We start from the raw sequence: 11,530 nt of genomic DNA on the forward strand, positions 1-11,530 counted from the left end.
TCCCTCCCCGTCCCTCCCCCGCCCCTCCCCGGTGCCGCCCCCCGCGGGCATTGGCCGGACGGCGGCGATGGCGGCGATTCGCAGCGTGAAGGTACCGGAGCGCCCCGCGGACCCCGGGGATGTGCGCGGGGGTCTCCCCTCCTCGCTGACCGCCTTTCTCTCCCCTTTCCCAGGGCTTGGTGGCGCTGGTGACCGGCGGCGGCTCCGGGCTGGGCCGAGCCACGGTGGAGCGGCTGGTGCAGCGCGAGGCGCGGGTGGTGCTGCTGGATTTGCCCAATTCGGCCGGGGGCCAGCTGGCCCAGGAGCTGGGCGACCACTGCGCCTTCGCCCCCGCCGACGTGAGCACGGGGGGCTGCGGGGGCTTCTCCACGGTTTCCAACAGTGGTGTCCCGCCTTGTCCCCAGCGGTGATGTCGCAGCTCAGCACGGGGCCACCTGGACCCCGCCGGTGACATCCCGCCTTGATGTGGGGCCAGGTTGACCCCACCGTTGATATTCCCGCTAAATGTGGGGCCACCTTGAGGTCACCTGGTGATCTTTGGCCCCTCAGGTGACATCCCACCTAAATGTGGGGTCCCCTTGATGCCGCAGGTGGCCTCGGTTGAGCAGGTGGGGACCTCCTTGACCCCACTGGTGACATCATCCCCCTCGACCTGGGGCCACCTTGACCCTGGAGGTGACCTTGGCTGAGGAATTGGGTCACCATGACCTTGCAGGTGACATCCCACCTTGACCCCTCTGGTGACAACCCCCTCGACGTGGTCCCCTTGTCCCCAGGTGACCTCAGCTAAGGAGGTGACCACACTGATGTGGGACCACCTTGACCCCACAAGTCATGTCCGGTGACATCCCCCATTAACCCCAACGCTGCCATCCCACCTGAACTCCACCAGTGATGTCCCAACATGACCCCACTGGTGACACCACCCCTCGGTGGCCCCTTCGCCCCCAGGTGACCTCTCCTGCTGAGGTGGGGTCAGCGCTGGCCGTGGCCCAGAAGCAGTTTGGCCGCCTGGACCTGGCTGTGAACTGCGCCGGCATCGGCATCGCCGTCAAGACCTACAACAGCAAGAAGGACAAAGTGCACGACCTGGAGGATTTCCAGAAGGTCATCAATGTGAGTGGGGGGCTTGGGGGTCCCTGGACGATGGGATTGTGGGGTCATGGGACAATGGGGTGAATGTGGGGGGGTCAGTGGTCAGTGGGGTGAATGTGGGGGGTCAGTGGTCAATGGGCTGGCTGTGGGGACTTTGGGGGTCGCAGATGTTCCCAGCACAGCACGGGGGGCTATGGGGTATCAGCGGGGTTTGGTGGTGCCCACAAGACCCTCCCCAAACCCCTGTCCATCCCCCAGGTGAACCTGGTGGGCACCTTCAACGTGATCCGCCTCAGCGCCCAGCTGATGAGCCAGAACAAGCCTGACGCCGACGGCCACCGCGGGCTTGTGGTCAACACCGCCAGCGTGGCTGCCTTCGAGGGACAGGTGAGGGACCCCTGGGGACCCTGAGAGCCACCAGGGGGTCAGGGGACCCCGCAACGGCCACATGTCCTCCCCACAGGTGGGTCAAGCAGCCTATTCAGCCTCCAAGGGTGGCATCGTGGGCATGACGCTGCCCATCGCCCGGGACCTGGCCCCGCTGGGCATCCGCGTGGTGACCATTGCCCCAGGTAGGGCCACGGGGACACCTGGGGGGAGGAATGAGGTGAGGGAGTGCCTCCATTCACCCCCTGCTTTTGGGGCTCCCCAGGGCTGTTCTCCACCCCGCTGCTGGCCGGTTTGCCCGAGAAGGTGCGGAACTTTTTGGGACAGCAAGTGCCTTTCCCCTCCCGGCTGGGGGATCCTGCCGAGTACGCCCACCTGGTGCAGGCGCTGGCCGAAAACCCCATGATCAACGGGGAGGTGGTGAGGCTGGACGGGGCGCTGCGCATGCAGCCCTGAGTTTCGGGGATCGCCTCCCCGAATTTTGCCGGGATGGAGAGCAGGGATGGACGCTGTGGCTGGACGCTCTCCGGGCACACTCCAGGATGGGAACGCTGCGGGGACAAGGACTGGGGACACGCTGTGAGTGGGGGACACTCCCCCCTGAGTGGACACGAGCCCCTCCCGAGTGGACACAACCCCCTCCCCGAACGGGGACACCACATGAGTGGAGACACCCTGGGATTTGGGGACGAACCCCAGGAATGTGACCATGAGGCCCCCCGGGAAGATGGGATGAGGGCCCTGCTCAGGAGTGGGGAGGCCACCCCGAGCCCCCCCGAGCGTGGGAACCTCCGTGAGACCCCCGGGACCCCCCTGTCCCTCCCCGGAGCCCCTCCGCCATCGCAATAAAGCGTGTTCGCCCACGCGGCCCCCGAGCTCTGCGCTGCCCCGCCTTTCCTCCCTCCCCATTGGCTCGTGCGGCTGTCAATCATCAGCGCCGCCAGATCTGATTGGGTGGCGAAGGGGGCGTGAGATGGCAAAGCCCGCCCCCGCCCTCGGAACTCGCCTCTGATTGGCTGAGAGCAAGGGGGCGCGGGGCGGGGCTTGGCACCGCCCTCTCTTCTCTGATTGGCTGAGGAGCCTGTCAGTACACCGGGAGCCGGGAGGCACGAGCGGGTGGGCGGGCTCAGCGCTGATTGGCCGGAGAGGAACTTCCGGCGGAAGTGGCTCGTGAGGGGACCGGGAGCAGGATCGGGACCGGGAGCGGCGCCGGGAGCGGGGAGCAGGAACGGGAGCGGGAAACGCCACCGGCACCGCGCAGCCGCAGCCATGAACATCCGCAACGCACGGGTGGGCGGCCTGGGGAGTCAGCGGGGCTCAGCTGGGGCTTGGCGGGTGGGAACCGGGGAGCGGGAAGGGATCTGTCCGGGATACCGGCGCCTGGCGGGGAGGTCTGAGGGGAACACCGGGCCCGGGGAGGGGTCTGAGGGGAACACCGGGCCCTGGGAGGGGTCTGAGGGGAACACCGGGCCCTGGACAGGGAGAACTGGGATCTCCTGAGGGGTGTGAGGTGGGGACGCGGCTCCGGCAGGTGCTTTACCGGCCCTCAAGAAGGGGGAACCGGCGTCTTACGGGAGCTCTGGGAGGGATACCGGGCTTGGGGAAGGGGTTACCGGAGTCCCCTGGGGTGTCTGAGGAGGGTAGCGGCCGCTTGAGAGGCTCGGAAGGGCAGCACCGGGTCTCGGGGAGGGGGACCGGGGTGGTCATTTTGGGGCTCTGAGCTGGCTCCGGTGGTCCGGAGGGGTCTGAGAGATCCCCCCGTGCTGGGTCCCCCCGGGTCACCCCCGCGCTGACTGCCGCTCCCCCGGCAGCCCGAGGACCTGATGAACATGCAGCACTGCAACCTGCTCTGCCTGCCCGAGAACTACCAGATGAAATATTACTTCTACCACGGCCTCTCCTGGCCCCAGGTGCGGCCCGGGACCCGCCCCTGGCACACCTGGCTCCTTTCCTAACTCCTGGCACACCTGAATCCCCCCTGGAACACCTGGATCATCCCCCACCGTGGGCTTTCCCCTCGCTGGGGTCCTAAACCCCTCGCTGGACCACTTGGATTTCCCTCCCTTGGATTTTCCCCACCTCAAACACCTGGATCTTCCCCCTGGGGCTCCTAGATTTCCCCCAGGAGTCCCTGGATCCTTTCCCCCTCCCCAACGAGGGACTTTCCCCCCCGAAATCCCTGGACCCCTCCCCAGGAGCACCTGGAATCCCCCCCAGGGTCACCTGGCCCCTTTTCCCCCCTCAGCTCTCCTACATCGCCGAGGACGAGAACGGGAAGATCGTGGGATACGTCCTGGCCAAGATGTGAGTGTGGGCTGGGGGGTCCTTCCCCCCTTCTCCTGGGGTTTGGGAGGGTCTGGGGGGGCGTTGCCGATGGGATTTGGGGATTTAACCCCTTCCCTGCTCACCTTCCCCCTGGTGTTTGTGCAGGGAGGAGGATCCCGATGACGTCCCACACGGACACATCACGTCCCTGGTAGGGCAGGGCAGGGCCTGGGGGGGTTTGGGGTGCTCTTGGAATAGCTCACAGGGTTTGGGGGGGCTCCTTGGGGGTCTTTGGGGTCACCTGAGGGGTTTAGGAGGCTCTTGGATGGGGTCTGAGCACTTGGGGTGCATTTTGAGGTCACTTAAGGAGTTTTAGGGTGCTCTTGGAGGGTCTTGTGGCTCTTTAAAAGGCTTTTGGGGTCTCATTGAGGAGGTCTGAGGCTTTGGGGGCTTTTTAGGAACCAGAATCTGGGGATGCCCTGGGGGTTTGGGGTAGTTTTTTGGGTGTCTTGGGTGGGTTTGGGGTGCCCAGCCTGTTTGGGGTCCCCCAGGTGGTGAGACACTTCCAGTGGCACCTGGGTTGGTTTGTGATGCCTTGGGATTTTTTAGGGTCCCCCAGCCAGGGGGGTTTTTGGGGTGCCCCCGACTGTTTCTGGGGAGTTCTGGGGGTCCTCCGGGGGTTTTAGGGGTGTCTCAGCCCGTTTTGGGGTCTCCCCAGGCAGTGAAACGCTCGCACAGACGCCTGGGGCTGGCTCAGAAGCTGATGGACCAGGCGTCCCGAGCCATGATCGAGAACTTCAACGCCAAATATGTGTCTCTGCACGTCCGCAAGAGGTGAGACCCCCCAAGAAACCCACCCCGGGGGGACCCCAGACCCCAAACACCCCCCAAAATAACACCCCAAACACCCCCCTGTGTTTGTCCTTGATAGCAACCGGGCAGCTCTGCACCTCTACTCCAACACCCTCAACTTCCAGTGAGTCTGCGGAGGGTAAAAGGGGTTTGGTGGGGGTCTCACCACCCCAAAACCACCCCACTCTGTGTGCCCCCCTACCCTAAACACCCCCCCCCGCTGTGTGAGACCCCCCAAATCGCCCCCCTGTGTCGTGGTGCTGCAGGATCAGCGAGGTGGAGCCCAAGTACTACGCAGACGGGGAGGATGCCTACGCCATGAAACGGGACCTCACCCAGATGGCAGACGAGGTAGAGACCCCCAGACCCCCCAGAGTTTTTGGGGGGCATCCCACCCCCCCTCCCCAGTACCCTTCCAAGCCTCTTTCCCCCCAGTAACTCCCTTTTCTGCCAACCAGCTGAGGAAGCAGGTGGAGCAGAAGGAGCGGGGTCGCCCCCCGGCCCCCACCGAGCCCCCCCGGGGTGGGGATGGGGTCTGCGGCCAGGGGGGACCCCCCTCCCACCCCCCCAGCGGCCCCCAGCACCACGAGGACGGAGGGGGCGACAGCAAAGACGTCAGCGAGGTCAGCGAGACCACCGAGAGCACCGATGTCAAGGACAGCTCCGAGGCCTCCGACTCTGCCTCATAGGGACCCCCGGGACACCCCTGGGGACCCCCAGGCTGCTGGGACCCCCCGGGGACCCCCCTTGGTGCTTGGGGGGGGCAATAAAGCCCCTCCCTCTCCAGCTTGTGCTGTGTCTGTGTGCGTGGCCCTGATGTGGGGGTGTTCGTGGCTTTTTTGGGGTCATATGGGGGTTGTCGTGGCTTATTGGGGTCACACAGGGGTTGTCGTGGCTATTTTGGGGTCACACGGGGGTGGTCGTGGCTATTTTGGGGTCACACGGGTGTGTTTGTGGCTTTTTGGGGTCACACGGGTGTGTTTGTGGCTTTTTGGGGGTCACACGGGGGTGGTCGTGGTTTTTTGTGGTCACACGGGGGTATCTGGGGGGACTAAGGGAGGATTTCTCCTCCCCCCGGTCCGGGGCTGGCAGGGAGACGGGCTGGGGGCGTGGCCTATGCTAATCACGCCCTATTAGGCCACGCCCCATCACAGGTGGACTCCGCGTGGGGGCGTGGCCTCGGCGATCCCTCACCCGCTGATTGGCGGAGGCGTGGTTCCGCCCCCCTGTCAAGTCCTGCCCGCTGATTGGCGGAGCCGCGCAGCTGCAGCGCCACCATGCGGGCGGGCGGGGAGGAGCCGCCGCCGGTGCTGAGCCGGGCCGAGGCGCTGGGCCTGGACGGGGACCGGAGCGCGGCCGGGGAGGCGGGAACGGGGGCAGGCTGGCTCCACGCCTGCCATGTGCTGCTCCACGCACCGCTCCCCGCCGGGGCCCCGCCGCCGGGACACGCCGTGCTGGTGCGTACGGGGGCGGTAGGGCGGTACGGACCCAGCCCGGGGTTCCCCCGCCGCTGATCCCCCCGCGGCCCCGCAGATGCAGCTCCGGTTCGATGGGCGGTTCGGCTTCCCGGGGGGGCTGGCGAAGCCCGGGGAGCCGCTGGAGGAGGCGCTGGAGCGGGAGCTGCGGGAGGAGCTCGGCCCGGCGGCGGCAGCCGTTCGTCTCCTGCCTGGGCACCACCGCGGGGCGCGCGCCTGGCGGCGGAGCGGCGCCGGGAGTAACGGAGGGCTCGTGACGCACCTGTACGTGAAGCGGCTGACATTGGACGAGCTGGAGGCGCTCGAGAAGGGCCTGGCCAGAGCGCCCGAGCACGGGCTGGAGGTGGGGGGACACCGGGACCGGGTGGGAATGGGGGGAAAAGGGGATATCACCGGGAACGGGAGAGCCGGGGGACACCGGGACCGGGTGGGAATGGGGTGTCACCGGGAACGGGAGAGCCGGGAGGGCACCGGAACCGGGATGGGAATTGGGGTGGGGAAAGGGGATATCACCGGGACCGGGATGGGAATGGGAGGGTCGGAGGGGCATCACCGGGAACAGGATGGAAAGGGGGGGAATCACCGGGAACAGGAGAGCTGGGGAGGCACCGGGACCGGGATGGAAAGTGGGGTGGGGGAAAGGGGGGATCACCGGGAACGGGAGAACCGGGGGGAGGCACCGGGACCGGTCTGGAACTGGGGACAATCACCGGGACCGGTGCGGTTGAAGGGACTTGCACCAGGCATTTGGGGAGAGACCGGGAGCGAATTGCGGGGGGGTCCGGAACCGGGGTGAGGTCACGCGTGGGGGGGAATCCGTATTTGGGGGGTGTGACCGGTACCGGAGGAGGAGAGGTTCTAGGGATACCGGGAGCAGATTCGGGGGGAATCGGTACTGGGGTATGGAGGAGGGAACCGGTTCTATTGGGGTGGGGGTGGCTGATGGAGAGATCGGTACCGGGGGAGGTGGGGGTCTCGATCTGGGTGCCTCCCCCTCTTTGGGGCTGGGGGGGCACTGCTGGGGGTCTCAAATCCCCAAAACGTTGGGATTTTTCCCTCCCAGGTGCAGGGGCTGGTGCGGGTTCCCCTCGGGGTGGGGCTCCCGGCGTTCCTGCGGAACCGATTCGCCGGTGACGCTCGGGAGCAGCTCCTGGGTTTCCTCCAGACGCTCGGCGTCCAGCTCCCCACAGCCCCGGACTCCGTATGGACACCCCGAGATTTTGGGGAGCCCCTCAGCCCAACACCGGTGGCAGATGAGGGGAAAGACCCAGTGGAGTGAGTGAAATCACCCTAAAATCCACCCTTGACCCCATCGCCTTGGGGGGGTTGGGGCTCAACGGAGGTCTCTGTGACTCTGTTAAAACTTTCTCTTTATTATAATATACTTTTAGATACAAAAAGAAAATTTTACAAGTTTTTAACCCAAAATGTACAAAAATGGTCGGGAAATGGTTGTGTTTTTGCCCTGGTGGGTGGTGTGTGTTGGGGAGGGATTTGGGGGGACCCCCAGCCCCCCAGGGGATGGAGCTGGGGAGATTTGGGGTCCCTGGGAGGAAGTCATGAAAGGTTTGGGGGTGGGGGGGTGAAAGGCCTTCAAACACCCTGAGCTGTTTTGGGGGCCCCCAGCCCCTCATTACCCGCAATGCCGGGGGGGAGGAGATGTGCAGCACCCCCAAATCCTCCCCCCAGTTAGATTCTGCCCCTGCTGGGGTCTTTCTGTCCCACGGGGGGGTTGGGGGGCTCATCAGTCGGGACCTCTTCCACGCCACTGCCTGGGGACAGGTGTCAGGGGGACAAAATCAGCCTCTTCTCTCCTTCCAAGAGGACTTTGGGGGTCACAGACCCCCATTTCCTCAGTTTTGGGGTCCCCACAGGGTGGTTGGGAAGGTCACTTACCGTCCCCATCATCCGGGATCTCCTGCACATCCTCGTCGTCATCCAGGATCACCACACAGTCCTCGCCACTCTCACTGGGGAAGGGTTAGTGGGGGGATGAAGTTTTGGGGTTCCCTCCCTGATCCTCCCAAAAACCCCCAGGGGGTGCAGCTCACCTGTCAGGGGGTCCCTCAGCGCCCTCCCCCAGCAGGTAGAACTGGAGTGGGTTGGGCCAAAGCTCCTCCTTGATAATCTGGAGGGGAAACGGTGGGGTCAGGGGGGAACTGGGAGCACTGGGAGGGGTTACTGGGAGCACTGGGCTCACCTCAGCCACACGGTCCCCAGCAGGGAAGCTGTGGTCCCCAAACCACGCGAAGAAGCTGCGGGGGGCTGGGGGTCCCTTGTGGGGGCGAGAACGGGGGTCCTGCCCTTGCCACCACCGGATCGGGGTCGAGTGGGACACCAGGTGACCTGGGAGGAGGAACACACGGGGAGTGACCCCCCAAACCCCTCCGTGGGCTGCAGGAAGTGGGGGTGCCCCCCTGCCCCCCATCACCCACCGGAGGGGCCGCGCACAAACTCCTTGGCCACCACGTCGTTCTGGAAATAGGGGTTGACGCTGAAGAAGAACCGGATGCGGCACCCGGGGCGGCTCTGGCCGAACTCCTCCACCTGCGGGCCCAGGTGTGTTACCTCAGGGGAACAAAACCCAAACCAAAACCACCCCAAAAGCCCATCCAGGCACCTGCAAACTCGTCATGTAGCTCAGCGCGTCCTCGTCACGGTCGCTGATCATGGCCGAGAGCTGCGGGTGGTTCAGGAACTGGGGGCGGTGGGGTCAAGGAAAGATCCGTCTGGAGGTTCCCACGTGCCCCCCACCCCCACAAATCGCAGCCCCCCAAGGATACGGCGGTGACCCAGAAGCCGGGGATGTGCTGGATGAGGCGGTTGCGGCGCTGCAGGTGAGGCCGGCGGCGGAGGCAGAACCGAGCGCGGAGGCGGCGGAAGGCTCGAGCTGCCTCCTCCTCCACGGCCTCCAGCTCCAGCTGCACGGCCTCCAGCGCCGCCAGGTACCGCGCCGGGCCTTCATCCCGCTCCTCCTCCTCCTCCTCGTCCTCATCCTCGCCCAGGGAGATCACCGCGCTCTCCTCGGCCACGTGCTCCTTGGGGACAGGGACCCCCGCGGGCTCTGGGACCCCCACGAGGTCTGGGAGCCCCGGGCCACCCCGGCTCTGCCCCACACAGGCTGTGGGGGTTGGCTCCAGACCCTCCTCGGCCTCCGTGGTGGTCTCCAGCCCTCCTTTTTGCTCTCTGTCCCGCTTCACGTGGCCAATGATGGTGGTCTCCAGGATCCCTGTGTCCTCCCTGGTGGTCTCCATGTCCCCCAAGACCTCGCTGGTGGTCTCCAGGTCCCCCTTCCCACTTCTCTCCCAGTCCAAGCACTGGGTACTGACAGTCTCCGCACACCCCTTGGGCCTCACGGGGGTCTTCCCCTTGCGCCTGCTGGTGCTTTTCACGCTCCCACCGGGGGAAGCATCGCTCTCCACGCTCCCCAGGGCCTTGGTGGTGGTCTCCAGGCCCCCTCTGCTCCTTCTCCCTTGCTCCAAGCAGCGAGTGACAGCCGTCTCCAGGCTCCCTTTGCGCCCGTTGGTGGTCCCGAAGCTCGCCGTGACCTCCCTGGTGGTCTCCAAACCGCCCGTGGCCTCTCTGGTGATCTCCAGGCTTCCCCTGGATTCCATGGAAGTCTCCAGGACATCCCTGTCCTGCTCTGAGGAGTCTGTGACAGCAATCTCCACGTCCTCCATGGCCTCACTGCTGGTATCCAAACACCCTTTTTCCTGCTCCAAGCACTCGGTACTGGTGGTCTCCACACTCCCCTGGAGCCCACTGGTGGTCTCCAGGCCCTCTGTGACCTCTCCAGTAGTGTCCAAGCCCTCTTTATCTTGCTCCAAGCAGTGGGTGGTGATGGTCTCCAGGCCCTCCTCGGTGGTCTCCAGGATGCCCACGGCCTCTCCGGTGCTCTTCGGCCCCACCGTGCCCTCCCCGGTGCTCTCCATCCTCTCCCCGCTGCTCTCCATCCTCTCCCCGGTGCTCTCCATCCTCTCCCCGGTGCTCTCCATCCTCTCCCCGCTGCTCTCCATCCTCTCCCCGGTGCTCTCCATCCTCTCCCCGCTGCTCTCCATCCTCTCCCCGGTGCTCTCCATCCTCTCCCCGCTGCTCTCCATCCTCTCCCCGCTGCTCTCCATCCCTTCCCCGGCCGAGGCCGCCATCTCCGGGCCGCCGCCAGAGGGCGTCCGCGCGTCCCCTCCGCCGCCCCGCGCATGCCCGGACCCTTCGCCCCGCGCGCGCGCGCCGCGGCCCTCACCGCGACCTCCGCCGGGGGTTGGGGAACGGGCCGTCTCCCCGCGGCTAACGGCAGCGGCAGGGCCCGTCCCGGTGGGCTCGTCCAGGCGGCGGAGCTTGGCCGGGGGAGGCCGGTCGGCCCCGGCCCCGGCCCCGCTCATGGCGGCGGCTCCGGCACCCGCCATGGCCGAAGCAGCGGCCGAAAAAGCGCGCGCGCTGCCGCCGCCGGAGCCCCGCCCACCCGCTCGTCATGCGCGCGCTGCCCATTGGCCGGTTGCCATGGCGACGCCCGTCACGCGGGGCGGGCGGGAAAGGAGCCGCCAATGGGCGCGCGCCGCTTTGGCGGGCTCGGGGAGCCTCGGTGGGCGGGGCGGGGGAGCCGCGCGCATGCGCAGCGTGAGGAGCGCACGTGCGGGAGGCGCGAAAGCCCCGGCGTGAGGGGAGAGGCCACGCCCCGCCCCCGCCGTGAGGGGCTGGAGGAGCGCGGAGGGAGCGGGACCCCCGCCCGCTGTCACCTGAGGGACTGCGGCCCGCTCAGTGACTGCTGGAGGACTGATACCCTCCGCTGTCACCTGAGGGACTGCAACACCCCCCACAGTGACTGCAGGAGAGCTGATACCCTCCGCTGTCACCTGAGGGACTGGGACCCCCTCAGTGACTGCAGGACTGATACCCTCCGCTGTCACCTGAGGGACTGGGACCCGCTCAGTGACTGCTGGAGGACTGATACCCTCCGCTGTCACCTGAGGGACTGCGACACCCCCCACAGTGACTGCAGGAGAGCTGATACCCTCCGCTGTCACCTGAGGGACTGGGACCCCCTCAGTGACTGCAGGACTGATACCCTCCGCTGTCACCTGAGGGACTGGGACCCGCTCAGTGACTGCTGGAGGACTGATACCCTCCGCTGTCACCTGAGGGACTGCGACACCCCCCACAGTGACTGCAGGAGAGCTGATACCCTCCGCTGTCACCTGAGGGACTGGGACCCCCTCAGTGACTGCAGGACTGATACCCTCCGCTGTCACCTGAGGGACTGGGACCCGCTCAGTGACTGCTGGAGGACTGATACCCTCTGCTGTCACCTGAGGGACTGGGACCCCCTCAGTGACTGCAGGACTGATACCCTCTGCTGTCACCTGAGGGACTGGGACCCCCTCAGTGACTGCAGGACTGATACCCTCTGCTGTCACCTGAGGGACTGGGACCCCCTCAGTGACTGCAGGAGGGCTGGCTGC

At 66.3% G+C, this 11,530-nt stretch overlaps 4 protein-coding genes across 4 annotated transcripts; 3 read left to right on the plus strand and 1 right to left on the minus strand.

Annotated features, from left to right (window-relative positions):
- The first annotated feature begins 7 nt into the window (after positions 1-7).
- LOC146422561 (3-hydroxyacyl-CoA dehydrogenase type-2-like) lies at positions 8-2,357 on the plus strand. The gene is made up of 6 exons (XM_085046227.1): positions 8-91; positions 174-338; positions 952-1,116; positions 1,354-1,482; positions 1,559-1,667; positions 1,748-2,357. Exons 1-6 carry the CDS (start codon positions 68-70, stop codon positions 1,936-1,938), a joined length of 783 nt encoding a protein of 260 aa, XP_084902353.1. The 5' UTR covers positions 8-67; the 3' UTR covers positions 1,939-2,357.
- Positions 2,358-2,609: 252 nt separating this feature from the next.
- Positions 2,610-5,385, plus strand: LOC146422562 (N-alpha-acetyltransferase 10-like). Its single transcript, XM_085046229.1, has 8 exons — positions 2,610-2,772; positions 3,294-3,392; positions 3,728-3,786; positions 3,913-3,958; positions 4,466-4,581; positions 4,679-4,723; positions 4,866-4,950; positions 5,058-5,385. Exons 1-8 carry the CDS (start codon positions 2,752-2,754, stop codon positions 5,286-5,288), a joined length of 702 nt encoding a protein of 233 aa, XP_084902355.1. The 5' UTR covers positions 2,610-2,751; the 3' UTR covers positions 5,289-5,385.
- Positions 5,386-5,844: 459 nt separating this feature from the next.
- On the plus strand, positions 5,845-7,479 carry LOC146422563 (U8 snoRNA-decapping enzyme-like). Its single transcript, XM_085046625.1, has 3 exons — positions 5,845-6,056; positions 6,133-6,417; positions 7,138-7,479. The coding sequence occupies exons 1-3, from the start codon at positions 5,877-5,879 to the stop codon at positions 7,351-7,353; spliced, it is 681 nt and encodes a 226-aa protein (XP_084902751.1). The 5' UTR covers positions 5,845-5,876; the 3' UTR covers positions 7,354-7,479.
- On the minus strand, positions 7,428-10,728 carry LOC146422564 (uncharacterized). The gene is made up of 7 exons (XM_085046617.1): positions 8,858-10,728; positions 8,695-8,772; positions 8,510-8,621; positions 8,275-8,420; positions 8,126-8,202; positions 7,971-8,044; positions 7,428-7,846 (listed from the first exon to the last, which is right to left on the minus strand). The coding sequence occupies exons 1-7, from the start codon at positions 10,475-10,477 to the stop codon at positions 7,764-7,766; spliced, it is 2,190 nt and encodes a 729-aa protein (XP_084902743.1). The 5' UTR covers positions 10,478-10,728; the 3' UTR covers positions 7,428-7,763.
- Between the last annotated feature and the right edge of the window lie 802 nt (positions 10,729-11,530).

The sequence above is a fragment of the Lichenostomus cassidix genome, unplaced genomic scaffold (assembly GCF_008360975.1).
Source record: "Lichenostomus cassidix isolate B80296 unplaced genomic scaffold, HeHo_3.0 HiC_scaffold_40, whole genome shotgun sequence".
NCBI lineage: Eukaryota > Metazoa > Chordata > Aves > Passeriformes > Meliphagidae > Lichenostomus > Lichenostomus cassidix.